This window comes from Tenrec ecaudatus, chromosome 9, assembly GCF_050624435.1.
Source record: "Tenrec ecaudatus isolate mTenEca1 chromosome 9, mTenEca1.hap1, whole genome shotgun sequence".
Classification (NCBI taxonomy): Eukaryota; Metazoa; Chordata; class Mammalia; order Afrosoricida; family Tenrecidae; genus Tenrec; species Tenrec ecaudatus.
The window spans coordinates 46614688-46632994 of record NC_134538.1 but is presented as its reverse complement, the minus strand read 5'-3'; the positions used below and the strand labels follow the sequence as shown (position 1 = coordinate 46632994).

Below are 18307 nucleotides of genomic sequence, written 5' to 3'. Positions count from 1 at the left end.
TCTATAAAATTCGGAGTGTTTCTGCCATTTGCTAGGCAGGATAAAGAAAAGCCTGGCGCTCTCGGGAGCTCTATGCCTGTTAGTCCCTCTTCCTTTGGGGACTGGATGCTGGCCCAGTTGTGGCACCTATGGGCAGGAGGCCCAGTAGGGGGCAGTCGGAGAGGTACACTGCGCTGGCTGAGGGGTGGCCAGAGAGGCTCCACAGGACCAGGAATAGACAAGAGCCCTGGGACCTGGGCCTGGTGAGGCCGGGCCCGAGACCGCAAGCGACCTCTATGCACACGGTTTGCCTCCCTGGTGACAGGGGAGCCCTCCCAGGGCAGGGGCTCGGAGTGCAGACAAGGAAAGGGCAGCAGGACAGATAGCTAGGGCAAAGCAGCATCTCAAGGAAGTCAGAAGATACCAAATCTGCCAAATGAGCCCCAGGTTTCACAACTTCTCCTCCTCTCCGGAGGGTGGGGCACATCTGAGACCACCCACAGGACGGTCTCTCCACCCCAAACCACCCCAAAGCACGCGTGTGGTGCTTGCGCACATGCGTCGGAAACACAGAGGGACAAAGTGAGCAGCCAGCCTTTTCTCTGGGCACCAAGTCACCCTCTGGGCTCCCTCACCTGAGGAGGAACATACAGGTGTATCCATATGTCTCCCGAACGGGCGGGTTTTGCAAGCTTGGCTCTTTCCTGGGCCGGCACACGGGCATTTCGACACCCAGCTGAAAGTGGGTTACAAGGAGTTTGGAGTGGAACCTGTGCTGGGCAAAGGAGAGGGGGCGTCCAGCTCCGGGCGAGAAGGTTCTTAGGAAAAAGGAGGACCTTGAAAGGGCTGAAGCAGGAGCATTTGAAAAATGAACTACGCTAAACAAGCCCTTAACCCAGGTCTTCAGGGCGGGTGCTTGATCCCCAGCCCAGGGCAGAGGGTGGGGTTTGCACCAGTCTGGTCGGATTAGGCTACAACCTCTGTGGCCTCCTGAGGTTGGAGTCTGTCATCCTGCGCTGGCAACATGGGCCGAGGGGTCTTGATAGGTGACCCCAGCAGGCCTGCACACCCTACTATTCAGTCACGGATTCCCAGTGGAGGCAATGAGCAGGGGCCACTACCTTTGACTGGAGATGCAGCACATGCCCGGCTCGATGTCCCACACTCTACATGCATGGCTTCACGTGCCCTGCTCAGGACCCCATGAGAAGGCCCTGCTTCTATTCCTAGCTTGCTAGTGTGAAGACAGGCTGGGAGCAGGCAGGGTGCTTGGCCAAGTTTGGCAGTCACTAAGTGTGGTGTGGCTGGCCTTTGACGCCGGATGATGACATCCAGTTTGTGCTCTGAAGGGCCGTGGAACAGCCATCTCCCAGGCCGCACTGGTGGAGCCTGAGGGAGGCCAGACACCAGCCAGCCTCACTGTAACCCTGGGGGCCTGCTTGGGGGTCTGGTTCCTGCCAAATGCCGTTCTCTCTTCCGCAGTGGGGTTTTAATGGATGCAGCTTGCAGGCCAACGGACTCCTTTCCAATCGGATTCATAAACAGTGTCCAGCGCTTTCCAGACAGACACTTTGGGGCAGCGGGAATTAATAACTCCCTTAATTGCCCAAATAAGGGGACCCAAGGAAACTTTCGAGAGCCAAGGGAGCAGGGGCCTGGAGGCTCAGACACCGGGGCCATTGTTTCCACACAACTCCACTCCTGCCCCCTCCCCTGAGCTCCAGATCCCGGCTTTCCAGTACAACAGAACCACAAGTCCAAACACTTCTTTGAAGAGCTCTTTCCAGAGACAAGGGACTTCCTGGCCAGGGCCTCTGCTTTTCCAGATCACCAGGAGTCCCAGGCTCTCTGACACCACTGGCCATAAGCTGCGACCATCGTGGAGCACCCCTCAGGCTGACGCTCAGCATCAGCCTCTAATCAATAGAGATTAAGGTTCTGGGGAAGGACCCCTGATGCAAAGCCAAGCCAACTCTCCATTGCAAGAGAGCTTGTTTTAAAGCACGGACATCCCACGGTCCCATGTCTTGGGGGGAACGGGCAAGAGGCAGGAAATAGACATGTGGGCTCCTGTTCCATGCCTCTAACCTTGCTCTGTGAGGGAGGGGCCCTGGGTCCTCGTACCCAGTGTCCCTTGGTCACCATGGGCCTACTCGGGATGGGCACACTGCCAGGAACATCTAACAAGGCCCTGGGGACAAAGCAGGAAACCGCCTCAGGCCATGTTGGCTCAGAGGAGGGAAGGCCCGTTTGGTGGTAGCGGCATTCCCCTCTAGGGCTCCTTGCCAGCAGGAAAGACTGTACCAGTGTGGGAGGGGGCTGCACCAGTGTGGACAGGGGCACCAGCCTGGGTAGGTGGGGGCAGGAGGAAGATTCGCTAGGCAAACACCTCGAGTAGCCTAGCTCGGTACAGCGGGAGGTGGGTTCATAGTGAGGTGTGGGTGCTGCTAGCCAGCTCTGGAGACCTTGCTAGGATTGGAAAATGGGGTCCCATCTGGGCAGATGCACAAAGCAAAGGGTTTTATTTTTTCTCTAGGGGGACAGACTAGTGAGTAGGGCGTGATGCGCATTTCAACTCCCAGATGAGGCACCTTTGTGCATCCCACCTCCACGTGTCACCATCTGCAGCAGCCCTGACAGGTGAGCCCAGGTGACCTTGGCAAGGGTCTCCAATCTGTGGACTCATCCCGGACAGAGCTGTGTGTGGGCACCAACGTTGTGTGGAAGCTGATCTCAGGGAGAAGCTCGTCTGTCTCTCCTCCCAGCTCCCCATGAGCGTCCCCTCCATCCCCCGGCATTTGTCCCCACCCTTTCTGCCACAGCTCAGTGGGTCTCAGGGCAAAGGAAGTCCAACCACAGGAACAGGGCAGCGAGGCAGCAGGCCTGGGCCTGGATACACCTGTTTGTCCTCACTCCGTGGGCTGGCGTACCCGAGGGGCTGCGGTTACACACCAGTCCCACCCCCGATGCAGGCAGAAACACCCCAGCTCTGGGAAGGGGGTGCGGCAGTGAGAGGTGGACAGAAGCTTGTGCTTAACACATAGGATGATAAATAGCAAACCACTTGTTGAGCGGTTTCTGTCGTACCAAGCCCTGTCCTAAGGACTTTTACAACGTGAATTCGTTAAATGCTCACCATCCTGAGATAAGGTGCTATTATTATTTCGACTTTACAGCTGAAAACATCGAGACCAAGAGAGCATACATACTTTGCTCAAAGTTGCGCAGTTACCAAGGGGCAGAGGCAGGATTTTAACTCAGGCCACTTTCTCATTACCACTGGGCAACGTTTCCGATAGGGTTACTCAGGGCCACTAGGACCCTTGCCTCCGGTCAAGTGTTGCTCCTGCTCCTCCTCCCCTTTTTAAGCAGGGTGCTTTACAGGGCAGGGAGAGTATGAGGAGGAAGTGTGGTAGGGTTTCTTTATTCTCATGCATATAGTATGACAACTGATAAGTTACAGGGTTTGGAGAAACAAATGGGTCGGCACCTATACAAGTTACGCTTACACAATTCTTGTAGGTTCATGAAATCCCAACCCCGCCCCCCTTGCAAGGTACCTATGGCGGTGCCCATTTTGCAGATGAGGAAACTGCCCGTTTTGTAAGGAGGATAGGAAACTTAAACAAAAGTAGAAATGGTCTTGGAATCCAGGCACCATGATTCCCAAGCCTGAGGGGCGGGGCTAGAGTAGGAGAAGAAATCCCTGAAGGGGGACAGGGAGGTCGGAGGAGAGGACTAGAAACCGCGGGGAGGGGGTGTCACAGAGGCGGATGTGCTCACCTAGCAAGTGCCCGAACCGAACCAGCCCAGGGGTCTCTCTCCCTAATGGGCTGGGGGCTGCGAGGGCCGTGGATCGGGCGCCAGCTCTGCCGCGGCTCCCCCGCACTGCAGCGGCTTGCCCGGAATACCAGAACCCAGTGTTTATGGGGCAGCAGCCCGGCCCCCTCCAACCCGCCCCTGCTCGCCCTATTCAGGGGCGGCAGACCGAACGAGCCCCCCTCCCCACCTAGAAAGAGAGTGGAAGGGGGCCTGACGCCCCACTGGGCCCCTCTTCTCTCTCCCCATACCTATAGAGCTCTGAAAAGGAGAGGGGTCCTAATGGACCCCAGGTTTCCCTCTTCCCTCCTTTGTCACAGCCACCTCCGCCCTCCCCTCCCCCACTCAGGGGGCGCCCCGTCACTCACCCAGCGGCAGGCTGATCCGGGGGGTGAGCGCCTGGAGCGGGGGTGCAGGTAGCAGCTGCAGGAGCACGGTCAGCAGGAACACCAGTGGTCGACTCCTCCGGCCCATCGCGGCGCGCCGACCGGGGCAGCAGAGATCGCGGGCGGGCGTCCTCCTCCGGAGCACTCTCAGGTTGCTACACTGGACGACTCCGGGGCGGTGGCTCCGCCCCCAGCCCGGCCCCCGAGCCCGCCTCCGGACCTAGAGTGGGAGGGTGGGGGTGGGAAATGGGGTCACGTGGGCGGCGGGGAAGCCAGGCCCCTTCGGCCCGGCCCAGCACACAGGCCCGCCTGCCCTGCCAGCTAGGCGGCGGCAGCTCGCCTGCAGCGTTGGGAGAGTGAAGGAGGAGGAGGAGGAGGAGGAAGGGAAGGGGGAGGAAGTGGAGCGATTAGCCCTGCCTTCTCCAAGACCCCGCTCCCAGCCCTGCCGCCCCTTCCTGGGCTCTTGGGAGCACGGGGGCCACCTGGAGGCACCCAGCACCCAGCTCGGTGTGTGCCTGGCAGAGGTCAAACCCACGGATCAATAGCCACGGAGAAGGCTGCCGGAGCTTGGGGGCGAGGAGGGTGCGGACTTAGAGGATCTAAGACTTGGAGCCTTCCAACAAGGCTGGAGCCAAAGCTCCTTCCCGTGCCTCTGGGACGGTGTTACAGCGGGCACATGGGCTTCGCCACAGTGTGCCTCGTGAGGTGGGCCTTGTTCGCCTTTTATGCCCTCGCAGGAGCCTGGCTCCCATGTGGGCGAGGCTAAGTGGACTCAACCGAGCTCAGGCCAATGCTGGCAGCATTAGCTGCTTCTGAGCATAATTTCTGCCCCGGCCAGTCAACATTGAGACTGGGCTGTACTGAGTCTGGAAGCAGTGGGACTTCTCCACACATGTAATGCTGACCACGGAGGAGGGGGGATCCCCCTTCTTAGGATAAGGAGTTGATGAGTGAACTGCAGGACCTGCAGATGACTATGAAGGGGAAGGGCCCCACCTCAAGGTTGGAGGGGGATCCCGGCAGTTCACCCACCCACAATCAATCCTCCTGGCTCCTTACATCCCATGGAGTTCAGCGACTGACTGTAACCTTCAATGGGTCCTGAAATGAATTTGGTGGCTCCAGATTTCCCTTAGCCCTCATAAATTATGTTCCATTTAAGGCCGTCCACATCTCATTTATTGGGAATTCACTCTTAAATAACTCAGGAGAAAAATCAATCTCTCTCTCTCTCTCTCTCTCTCTCTCTCTGCACTTACATCCGCTCCACTGGCCAATCTACAGTCTGATCACTTGTCACCTGCCCAGGTCTGTTACCAGCCTCTCGCTCATGGACACTGTCGTAATGACCTCCTAACTGGCCTGTCTGCATCCATTCTTGCTCCCCTGTAATCTCTATTCCACCTAGCAGTCAGAGTTAGCCTTCAAAACAAAAGCCAGGTCTCAGGACATTTGCTGGGCAAAATCCACTAACAGTTCGCTCAGAATAAGGCAGTGTTTAGGGTCTTCATTACTCAGGACTGACTTGATGGCAGTGAGTTGAGTGGGACTCACATCCCATTGAAGTGGAATCAATTCGGACTTATCGGACTTACAGCAACCTCATAGGGCAGAATAGAACAATCTCATAGACTGTAAAACATACAGAGAAAGGCTGCCGCGATTCCCCATGGAGTGGCCCATGGGTTCCAGTCATCATTTAGATTCCCAGCAGAGTGCTTAACCACCGTGCCACCAGGCCTCCTTACAGTGGCCTATAGGTTCCGTATTACCGTCCTCATGCCCCATAGCTCAACCTCGCGCCAAGCACACTTGCAACCGCTTGAAAACACCAAGCTCTTGTTTGGGAGTTTTTTGTTTGTTTTTTTTTGGTTAGAACGTATTTTTTTTTTTAATTTTAACAATTTATTGGGGCTCATACAATTCTTTTCACAGTTCATATATATACATACATCAATTGTATAAAGCACATCTGTACAGTCTTTGCCCTAATCATTTTTTTCTCTTTTCTTCTTTTACATTTTATTTTATTTTATTATTATTTTTTTTAATTTTAACAATTTATTGGGGCTCATACAATTCTTTTCACAGTTCATATATATACATACATCAATTGTATAAAGCACATCTGTACAGTCTTTGCCCTAATCATTTTTTTCTCTTTTCTTCTTTTACATTTTATTAGGGACTCATACAACTCTTACCACAATCCATACATATACATACATCAATTGTATAAAGCACATCCATACATTCCCTGCCCCAATCATTCTCAAGGCATTTGCTCTCCACTTAAGCCCCTTGCATCAGGTCCTCTTTTTTTTCCCCTCCTCCCTCCCCATTCCCCCCTCCCTCATATGCCCTTGGTAATTTATACATCGTTGTTTTGTCATATCTTGCCCTATCCGGAGTCTCCCTTCCCCCCTTCTCTGCTGTCCCTCTCCCAGGGAAGAGGTCACATGTGGATCCTTGTAATCAGTTCCCCCTTTCCAACCCACTCACCCTCCACTCTCCCAGCATCGTCCCTCACACCCTTGGTCCTGAAGGTATCATCCACCCTGGATTCCCTGTACCTCCAACCCTCATATGCACCAGTGTACAGCCTCTGTCCTATCCAGCCCTGCAAGGTAGAATTCGGATCATGGTAGTTGGGGGGGTTTGGGAGGTTTTTGCACAGGATGATGTTTCTTCTGCCTGGAACACCCCCTCTACCAAATAGCCACTGACTGAGGTCCTTGCACCCTTCAAAATATTTGCCCAAAGAGCACATTTTTGAAGAATCTGAAGATCCTCTAATAGTTGCCTTACCTTGAGTTAATTTTTATTCTCCCCAACACTCACTATCTTCTAACACCCTAACCATGTTTCTATTTATTACTGTTTCTTTCTATTCTGTGCCATGTTCCCCCTCCCAAAAATGATGGCTCAGGACTGGGGTCTTTGCTTGGCTAATTTGTTAACTAACATATCCCAAACTTCTACAGCAGTGCCTGGCATGTGGTACCAAACACACACACACACACACACACACACACACACACACACACACACACGACCGATGGCCATCAAGTACATCTCGACTCACAGCTACCCTCGGAGGCTTTTGGCAATCCTTATAAGGGCAACAGCCTCATCTTTCTCCCTCAGAGAAACCAGAGAGTTTGAACTGCTGACCTTGGAGTTAGCAATCCAACTCTTACCCAACAGCACCACAACTCCTTGGGCATATGGTAGGCCCTCAAGAAGTACTGGCTAAATGAATGCTTGAAACAGACATAAACACCATACAACACTGTAGGTTCATGTTCCTTAACAGGTGGGGAACCCTAGAGTAGTGATTATCCACTGAGCTGTGATCTGAATGGTCGGCAGTTCAAAAACACTAGCAGCTCTTAGTAGAAAGACTGGACTTTCTACTCCCTTATACAGGTACAGGCTCGGAAACCCACAGTGGGCCACTATGAATCAGCATTGACTCGATGGCAGTGAATGGTGGTGTAGCGGGTATGCACTGGGCTGTGATCTGCAAGGTCAGCAGTTGGAAATACCAGGCGCTCTATGGGAGAAAGGGGGGCTTTCTACTCTTGTAAGCAGTTACAATCTAGGAAACTCAGAGAGGCAATTTTAACCTGTCCTATAGGGTTGCTATGAGTTAGTATTGACCCTATGGCAGCGAGTTTGGTTTTGTTTAGGTCTCTTTTACATCAGGTTTGGTCAAGTAATGTGTTCCTCCTGACCTGATATGATGCTTTTACCTTTTCCAAAGTAAACATGGCACTTCTTATTTATTTCTTTTAAATCTATTGGTTTGGGCCCAGATATGCTTCCCATTGGGGTCATTTTGAATACTGTTCCTGTGATCATATGCACTTGGTTTTCCTCGGCCGTTTTGAGCTTTTTGCAAATTTGATGAGCAATCCGTATGCCTTTATTTAAGAAACAATTAGAGTGCTGAGTGAGCATACATAGCACCCAGATCTTGGTTTCTAAACTCCCCTCTCCAGCACAAGGAACTGGGCCTCACTGGGGCATGGCAGAGAAACTACAAAGTGAGCTTGGACCTTTCACTGGGACAGAAAACAAGGACGTGATCAAAGACTAATGGAGGTCATGTCAAAAGGACAAGAGGAGCCAGCTTAATGGTCAAACTTGGGACAATCTATGCACCAAAAAGGACTAATGAAATAATGGGTTATAATGGACCAACTAAAAGCCAATCCATTAGTTCATCATAGACAAAGAGAAGGGATGGGGAGGAAGCTTTTCTTTATAGAAATCCACTGGCTAATATATAAGCAATGGTAGAATTTGAAAATCACCATTTTGTAACCCACAGTGTAATAGAGTCAAGTCAAGGTCATCAACGGAAGTGAAAGTCATTAGGTAGATGGTTGTTAGGAATGCAGGTAGTCATAGGGCTCCGAGCGTCACTCCATGGATCATGAATTAAAGAGGGGAAAATGCATCTCTGGGGCGAGAGCAGGTAGTCAGCCGCCAGCTTAACCAGGTGGTCAGCAATGGGCTGAGCCGACATCATTTACCGCCAGACGTGAAGCAAGAAGAAAGAGACACCATTACCCTTGGCGCACCCGTCAGCTCTAATAATGACCCAAACAGACACATCCAGAATCGGGCCCATTCGACTGGACAGCTAGCCACAGCTCTTCAAAACCATCACTGTGGCAAGAGACAAAAAAAAAAAAAAAGATAGCTTGGTCGTTGATTAGGAGAATGAGCAGATGTAACGGTCAAATGCAATATAGGACCTTGGCCTGACTCCTGCTCCCCTCCCCAACGGCAGGGAGGGAGCTATGGAGCACATGGGTCAGCAGTAAGGTAGACTGATGGCTGGAATCGCTATTCGGGTCCTAGATGTGATCATGGGCTTGCTGGCCTTGCCATTTGGAGATGCCTGCTGAAGGAGTGCCAGCCGCGCCTGCTCTCTGCAGTCAAAATAAATGTGTGTGTTTTCATGAGTGGGGATAGACAGCAGGACTTGAATGGCCGGTTGAGGCGAAGAGCTAGGATGCTTTGTATTGTTCTCTCGGTTCTTCACTCGCATGAGGAAATATTGGGATTGTACAACTCTTCTTGACATGAGGGAACTATTGAGTTGTATTAGATATGAAAATATGTCCCCATAAAACTGTTTAAAAAAAAGAAACATTGGGTAAGCCAGGGACAGAAACAAAGCCCAATGGCTTGTCCCTGGAGAACTCCATCAGGACCAAAGCGAATCAATATTCTTTATAGGTTGAGCAGCAAGCGACGCGGTGCGGTTCCTCCCTCTCCTACTCAGCCCATACATCCCCCCCGCCCCCAGGACGAGAAAATATGCACAAATTCTTGTTGAAGCCAAGACAGGAGAGGCAGCATTTCCTTCACCTGCTTCCAGGTCCCACTGGACAGTGCCTGACGCCCATGTTCAGTTAGAATCTGTCAGCGGATGGCTCTCCCTCCCTTTCACTGAGCTCCTAAAAGGCCATCGGAGTTGCTTTGGCCTAGTGTCTTGGCAACACTTGGGTTGCCTCAGACTGCCCTGCATGTCCCTGAGGAGAGAAGGCAGGGGCTGAGGCACCCTCGCTTGGTGGTTAATTATAGCCTCGTCGCTGCTGCTCAAACCTTGCGTATGCCGTATGCCAACTGGGCAGCAAACCCATTAGGAGTAGTGGCAGGCTTTCCGTTGTCCAAACCCCCGCCGTTGAGCCTGGTGCTCCAGAGGGACTCCACTGGGCTGGCAACGAGGCCCCAACTGTTACTCTGGAGAAAAACACTCCCATGCACGCAGCCAGGGGTGGTGGGGAGTGGGGGGCTGTGCCTCCCACTGTCTTCCTTTAGGGTGCTAATTTGTTCTCTCCAGACAGGAAAAAACCAAAATAAAATACTTCTTCCTCCCCAAACCCCCAAACAACAACAACCCCAAACAAAGCAAGGGACAGAAATCTCGTTTGAGAGATCTCATTTAAGCTGTGGACTAAATGGTGGTTCCCGAACCAACGAGGTGTCCGTCTTCCTTTGGTCGTGGACTTGTCTTCCTCGGCCAGAAAGGGGGTGCTTATAAAGAGCTCAGGGGAGGCTTGGAGAGTACAGAGGGAGATGCAGAAAAAGCACCACTTCCTCCGAGCCCACCCAAGCCAGCAAGATGACGTCATCAGTCGTCTGGCCTCTCCCGCCAACTAGGATTCTCTCTCTTACGCTCTTGGCACGTGCCACCCGGTCCCTTCTGGCTGGTAGCATTCTTGTGTGACCCAGTTGAGCAGCCCCTCAGGGATCCTAGCTGTCATCCTTACAGAAACACATCACCAGGTTTTTCTCGCTCCCAGACGCTCGGCAGGTTCAAACCGCCAACCTTTCATTTAGTAGCCAAGCACCGAACTCTTGTGCCACACGAGGACTCTTTTAGCTCTCAAATGGAACAGCAAACGAACGGGAGCTTATAAAGGGCATAGGAAGATGTTACACCGCGCCCCGGACTGTTAGCAGCCAGGGTAGCAGTTGGAAACCACTGGTCACTCCTTGGGAGAAAGATGGGGCTTGCTACTCCAGCGGAGAGTGTCAGTCTGGAAAACCCACCGGGACAGCGCCCCCACATCCAGCAGGGTTGCTGTGTATCAGAACTGACGCCAAGGCAGATCGTGGCTCAGGGTTACCTCTTCAAAGGAGGGGAGGAAGACGAAAGAAACCAACAGGCCCAAAAGAACAACACCTGTCGGGTCAGCTGGAAGAAGATAAAGGGGAGGGAAAGAAAGGGGAGAACTTTAGCAGATGAAGAGAAGCGAATGAGAGAAAAACACAGACAAGTGCGGGAGTGCAGTCCTTGATCCAGAACCCACTCCGCCTCTCCATCAATGAATACTCATTAATCACCCCTAGGTCCAGCCTCTGCCCAGGTGCCAGCAGGCCACGTCCTTGGGCATGACCTCTGCCAGGCAACCCCCGACCAGGCCTGCCTGCTCTGATTCCCACTCAGGTGCTCCCACAATTCCATCTTGGGAGTACTTGTTTTGTCTGCTTGCTGTGGGGGATGGGTCTCCTGCCCAGTCCTCCCTCCTGCCAAGCCCAGTGCAGCTTGAACTCCAAGGTCCTGCCCACCCCTCCTTGGGGTAGGTCTTGCACTCCTCTCCAGCCCTGGGTCTGACTGGCAGTCTGCCCAGTAAGTCCTCACACACACTGGCTGCACCCCAGCACCCCAAGCCTTGGCTCCCTGCCAACAGCCCATCATAGCCCCTAGCCCTCTTCTCAGGCTCATGCCAACCTGCAGCTGCAGTGCCCCTCCTCCCCTGGCTGGGCAAACTGCTGGGGTGTCTCCTCCCCCGGGGTTGGGCAACAGCTCAGCTGCAACATCAATACACTCTGACGAGGGAGCAACACCAGCTGGCACATCCAGTGTAAGCTTTTAAAGCAGCCAATGGCTGCCAGGTCCTGGGGGCTGGGTGCTTCCTTGGGGCAGTGCCCTCTGCAGGAGAGGCCATTCATTCAGGGTCGGTGCCAATACTCCCTGGCAGTATCACCCGGCCTGGTTCCTGTTCCCCACACTGTGTCCCCTCCCCAGTCCCTCTTTGCTCCTAGAAATGGTGGAGTCCACAGGTTCTTCCATCAGAAGAATCGCCGTTATCATCGACTCTCCTGTTGATGACCAGCAGTACACCACAGAGCCTTCCTGAACCTCGTCTTCCTCATCTGTGAAATGGGCACACGAACAATACTTCCTGAGGGTACTGGAGAAAATGAGACCTTGCCCACTGAGCACGGGCAGCTCAGAGCACAGTGAGTGCTCAGTGAGGAAGGCCATGCTGTGCACATTCCTGCCATCCGCCTCTCCAACCCGAGCGCCACCCCACCATCTCGGGGGCAAGCATCTCGGATGCCCACTTCCAGAAGACCCTGCCGGGCCAGGCTCTCTCCTCAAGTTCAGCTGACTCCTGAAAACCTGGTGCTGAGGGTGCAGCTCTCACAGGGAGAAGGAACCAGCCTGCCTGCCCAGCCCAGGCCACCCCCGCTGGGGCCTGTTGGGGCCTGAGCTGGCCACTCCCTGGGAGGGGATCTCCTCACCCCACAGGGCTGTGGTGCACCCAGCAGGGCTCGACCTGCCCCTGCCCCAACATGGCAGAACATGAAGCTGCCACTGTCACTCCCCTGCTCCCTGCCACAAGTTCAGGAGGGGGGTCTGTACTGTCTGCAGACAGTGCAGACACACTAGCGGGGGGAGGGGAGAAATGTGCACAGAGAGTGAGGGTAATTTGCCCAGCGATGCTTGATACCTGTTACCCAGAAGGGACACCAATAGCAGCTCAGTGTCTCTTTCTTGATCAGGAACCATTGTGACCACTCAGAGGTGGAAGGCAGGTGTTCTAAGCTGGGTGAGGGTCTAGGAGAGAGAGCTTTAACCTCCAATTTGGCTGACCAGACAGACCTGGGCCCCTCCATGACCAAGATCCCAAGAAGCCAAGCATCTGTCTCTCCATTTGCCACCCAGATCTTCCTCCTTAAATCCCACTCTAAGAGGATGAGGTACCAGGCATCATCAGAACAAAAACTCCTATCATTGTGAATGAGGGGAAGTGAGGAGTGGGGACCCAAAGCCCATCTGTAGGCAATTGGACATCCCCTTACGGAAGGGTTACGGGGAGGAGACGAGCCAGTCAGGGTGCAGTGTAGCAAGGATGAAACATACAACGTTCCTCTAGTTCCTAAATGGTCCCCCCCCATCCCCCCTTATCGTGATCCTAATTCTACCTTACAAATTCTACCTTACTACTGGTACAGATAGTAACTGAACAAAAAAATCCCACTCTAAGAGTTCCCAGTGAGTGGCAAGTTAAAGTACTCAATTGCTCCCCCAAAGGTCAGCAGTTTGAACTCACCACCTGCTCTGTGGGAGAAAGCTATGGCAGCAATCTGCTCCTATAAAGACAGAAGCTGTGAAGGGACACCAAAGCCAACTGTCACCATTCACAAGACAATGTTCTATACCCTACTTCGGTGAATAGTGACTGGGTCTTAAAAAACGCATGACAGTCTCTTCGACACAACTATTGCTCTTTCCCTGTTTAGAGGAAAGAAAAGTGATGAAAACTTAAAAACCACGTGGACACAGACAGACCAATGGACTAATCATGTAAACCTGTCTCCACAACCCTGAGACCACAAAAACTAGATGGTGCCTGGCTACCACTACCACGTGCACTGAATAGAGTGGGAAGGTGCTGGACAGAGAGGGAGAAAATGTGGAACTGAACTCAGAGTCCTAACAAGACCAGGCTTCCTGGTCAAACGGAGACTCGTGGGACTTTACCCTGCAGGTCGTACGCATCTCAGCATCAGGACAAGCAGATCAGAAATGAAAAGGGCAGCATTTGCCCCAGGATACAATTCAGAGGGTTAGGAAAGGAAGAGTGGAGAGAGGAAGTGGGCTAAGTGACCGTACAGAGGATGGTAATGGATGAGTGAGTCAGGATTAGCTGAATTGTTAAATCTAAAAACATGATCTGCTCTGAAAACCTTCACCTGATTCACAAAAAGTTAAAAAAAAAAAAAAGGTTACAGTTTTGGAAACCCTGTGGGGAAGCTCTACTCTGCCCCCCCTAAGGGTCATCACCATAGTCAGAAATGAACTCTACTGCAGTGAGTATAAGTCACACTGTGCTGACCTCTGCTCACCGTGCCCCGAGGAAAAGGGGCCTTGGGGCAGGTCCCGTCATCTGTCCCAGGGCAAAGGACCTCCTTTGCAGGGGCTCAAAGTTCTGCTTTAGGGAGGAGGGGAGGCTCTCTGAACCCCACAGTTCCTCCATCATCTCAGGACACTTGGAAGGAACCTTCTTCTCGGTGCCGGGGCTGACCCCAGAGTGGATTGAGAAAGGTGTGACCACTAGGGTGGCTGAAGATGGATCCAAAACCAACCCCCTCCGCCAAGAAAAACAAAACAAAACTCTCTGCCATCATAGCAACCCTATAGGACAGGGTAGAACTGCCCCTGTGAGTTTCCAAAATGGTAGCTTTTTAAGGCAGCAAAAAGCCCTGTCTTTCTCCCTCAGAGCAGCTGGTGGTTTCAAACTGCTGACCCGGAGGATCACAGCCCAAGGTGTAGCCGCTACACTGCCAGGTGTGCTCAGAAGATGGAGCAGGGGCCCCAAATACTGAACTCACATCCTGCTTTGCCAACCGAGGTAGCATGTCCCAAAGCAAAGCCTTCGGGGGCAAACAGTCCCAGAACTCCCGTGTGCAATGGTACCCAAGGCTGCAGGACTGGGCCTGCTCCCACCAGCCACCCAGACCTCTGAGCCCCCTAGCCCCATTGGAAGTCCCTTGACTCCAAGGATGGGTTTCTAAGAGCCATGGAGGCCAACAACAGTGTGCCGTTGCTAGAGTAAGGGAGGATCTTGGCTTTCATGTGAGTTCGAAAAGCTCCCAACCCTCAGTGAACCGTTATGTAGGGCGACTTAAGTCTATGGACAGAGCGAACTTTGAAAACTACCTCTACTCAGGTAAAGACAAATGAACACCTCGTGTTCGTGTTGCTCTATCACCTTGACAAGAACTACCTGGCAAACCTCTTTGGAACCCAATCAAAGTTGACATTGACTAACGCGGATCACAGTCTTGGAGGGCTTACTCTAAAGTGGGCCGAGCTGTTTACGTCAAGCATCCTTTCATGTTTACAGCTGGTGAGGGAATGAGGCACAGAGAAGGTCCGGGATGTGCTGCGGTTGGTTCTACAGGTGGAAGTCAGGCTAGGACCACCATCCAGGTAGATGCTCTACCTACAGTCAGAATCCCAGCCCGGCCTAAAGTTGTAGCCATCTCCTCCCTTGAGGAGAAGCTGGCTTTCTTCCCTCCTTCTAAAAGTCCATCTTGTGCCTTTGCTGTTTACAATAAATAGTGTAGAAGTTAAAGGGAACTTGACCAGAGTCCTACCCTCACAGAACTTTAGATTCATCCGGACCCTCTGAACTTCCTTCCGGGGGAATGGGCATCCTCAGCCACATCTATCGCTCACTCATTCCTTTGTCTGCAGCAAAGGTAGCTGCCGGCTGGGCCAACCTGGCTGAGCTCCAGGAGCGCTCCCAGGCTACCAGCCTTTCAATGGCTTTCCGGAGTTGCTCTACCGGGTTCCCTGGGCACTCTGCTCAGGTTTCCATTAAGGAACTCATTACGCTGGAGTGAAATACTCATTTGCATGCCACGTCCTCTTTTCTACAAGCAACTTGAGGGCAAAGACTGGGCCTAACAACTCAGGTTTGTAGTCACCAGCACCCCTGCCCTTACCACTGAGCTGGAGAGAGCAAAATACCTGGTCAATAGTTACTAAATGAAGTTGCGCATTTTCTGCTCCAGCTGTTAAAAAAAATCACTTCCAAATAATTGATTCAAAGCTTTGTCCTGGATCTTCACCCCCCCCACCCCCAATGGCACCCCAGTTTCCTCATCCCAGTCTCAGTAAAAGGCACCTCACAGATAAGGGGAAAACCGGAACCTCATTGGCCTGCTTTGGGATAAAGGCTGTCCTGGCTCGCACAGCTTCCATCTCAGTTGCCTTCAGAAGAGAGGGTATTTTTGAGAGATGGATTTGAATCTTTGGCTCCTGGGAACCAAAGTATGGACGGCAAGTTTGTCAAAGACTCCATTAAAGCAAGAGCCCCGAGGCGCCAACTTGTGGCCCTGTGCAAGAGGCTTCGCCTAAGAGTTCGAGGGGCATCAGGAAGAACAGTTCCTCATGGCATGGCTGGGCCTGGAGAAAATTCTCAAACCAAACCCACTGCCATCCCGTCAAAGCCAACTCATAGCGACCTTACAGGATAGGGTAGAACTGGCCCTGAGGGTTTCAGAGGCTGTAACTCTTTGGGAGTAGAAAGCCTCGTCTTTCTCACAAGGAACAGCTGGTGGTTTCGAACTGCTGAATTTGCATTTAGCCAATATGTCACCAGGGCTCCTTGGAGAACATGATGCTGAGTGAAATTAGGCAATCACAAAATGACAAAAACCGGGTGAAGGAAGGGAAACAGCACATGGTACAATATGAAAATAAAAATAATTTATAAATTACCAAGGGTGGGAGAGGGAGGGGAAAATGAGGAGCTGATAACAAGGGCTCAAGTAGAAAATGTTTTGGAAATGATGATGGCAACATATGTACAAATGTGCTTGATACAATTGATTTGTGGATTGTTATAGGAGCTGTAAAAGCCCCCTGATAAAATGATTTATTAAAAAAATGACAAAATTGTTTGAGGCCACTGTCATGCAGAAAAAAAGACTGATGGTTATGGGGTGGGATAGGGGAGTGGAAAGAGAGGGAAGATGCAGCAGTAGGTTAGTGGGTGGACAGGGGTGAATCTGGGTGAAGGTGAAGATAGTGTTCCACACAGGTGGAAGGGAAATCAGAGGTGAGTGGGCAAGGCCAGCTACTGCAGGTGGTGGGTGGGGAGTTTGATAAGTTTAAGTTGTTGAATACACAATTGATGACCTGAAATGTAAAGCCCCCCACCTAATTAATAATAAAGTAGTTATAATAAAGAAGAACCAAAGACGGACAACCATGGCCCGAGTCAGGAAACTGTTCAACTCCTGACCGGCTCATGAACTGGCTGGCTGGGTCGGTCTAGGAAGTCAGCGCACACTGCACCTCTCCTGGCGGTTTCCCAGCTCTGAAAACCAGGGGGAGGGTGGGAACATGTGACTCTGAAGAATCTATGGGGAAAAGGGGGTTTTGAAAAATGGTGCCCTTCCCAGTCTTATCGGATTCGATCTGCCCAAGAATCTAATGAATCTCAGGTCAAGTGACAAGCATGGCAGAAGTGTGGGCGGCGGTTAACGACCTTCTCAGGTGACCCAGGGTTCCGAGCTTTTGGGTCCGACTGAAATGACTCCATGAAAAGCCACCCAACAGTCTCCCCCCCACTACACATCAAGTGGGAGCCTCATTCCCAGGGCCCCCCAATTTCCTACCTCCCTAGACCCTCCTTCCACCTGGTCACCGGGGAGAAGAAAAAACCACCACCACGACAAAGGCCCAGCCTCACGCGTCAAACCACAACCATTTTGAGGCGTGGCCTCGGCCTTCCGCGGCCAAGAGTAGCCTCGGGGTTCCAGGTGGAGAGGACGCGGAGTCAAAGGATTCGGCGCAGAGGCCCCCGGTTGCCATGGGGACGTGGCCCTGCCCCCTGCGCTGCCATGGCGACAGGCTCCCCCATGGCGGGCGCCGGTGCCCGTCAGAGCGTGCAGGTGGCGTCGTCCCGGGAGCGGGGGCTGCGGGTGGCCGCGGCCGGGGCGCCCTCCGCCCCTTCCCGGGGCTCCCCGTCCCTTCCCGGGGCTCCCCGCCCGCGCCTACCTGGAGAGAGTCAGGGGCGCGCCCGGCCGGCCCGGCGCTCGATTCCCGGAGGGTGCGCAGGCCCGTCCCCGCTGGAGGCAGGCCGGGCGCACTCCCTGGGGAGAGCGGGGCCCACCCCATCCCCGGAAATGCCGAGTTGGCGCCAAGCCCCGCCCCGCCCCGCCGTGTTTACGAGAATTGTCCTGAGTGCCCTCGGGCTGGCAGCGCCCGGCTCCTTCTCCCCCCTTCCCCCTCCCTCACCGCGGCGGTGAGGGCCACCCAGGACTCGCTGACCTCCCCACTCCCACCCCAGGGGCTCGATCTGCTCCCCACTGGGGGTCTGCAGCCCCATCAGCGAGGTCCGTGGGCATTCTGCCCTCCCTGACCTTGAGAAGCCTGGCCTCCTCCCCTGGCCTGGGCAGCGTGGTGGGCGGGCCCTGGGGGCGGCGATCCCACTAGCCCACTAGCTGCAGTCGAGTCTGCTAGGGATCCTCGAGCTGCCCCTTAACTTTACCGTGTTACCTAGAGCGAGTTCCTGAATGGCTGAGCCTCGAGTTCTTCACCTGCAAAGTGGACATCAGGAGGGTAGGGACGCACAGGGTTGTGGTGAGACGTGCGGTCCTTAATGCAGGCACACACCTGGCACACTCTTTATAATGTGATGACAGGATTGTTTGAATAGGAGGCCTGTCGGCGGGTGTCCAGTGAGAGCCGCCTTACATGAACCCACCCACGTCTCCACCTGGCAAACATGGCTCACCTGCTGTTCACTGTGCGCCTTCGAAGTCTGCAGTGCACAGGGCTGAGAGTGAAGAGC

The 18307-nt window shown here is 53.3% G+C and overlaps 1 protein-coding gene across 1 annotated transcript in view; it reads right to left on the bottom strand.

The window, feature by feature from the left end:
* SEMA4B (semaphorin 4B) overlaps positions 1–17620 on the bottom strand; it is a 37189-nt gene extending 19569 nt beyond the window's left edge. The window contains exons 1-2 of the mRNA XM_075557989.1: positions 17512–17620; positions 4167–4404 (exon numbers count right to left, since the gene is read on the bottom strand). Of these exons, the coding sequence (XP_075414104.1) occupies positions 4167–4272 (106 nt within the window). The 5' untranslated portion in view covers positions 4273–4404; positions 17512–17620. The remainder of the gene's footprint in view (positions 1–4166; positions 4405–17511) is intronic.
* Positions 17621–18307: the final 687 nt, after the last annotated feature.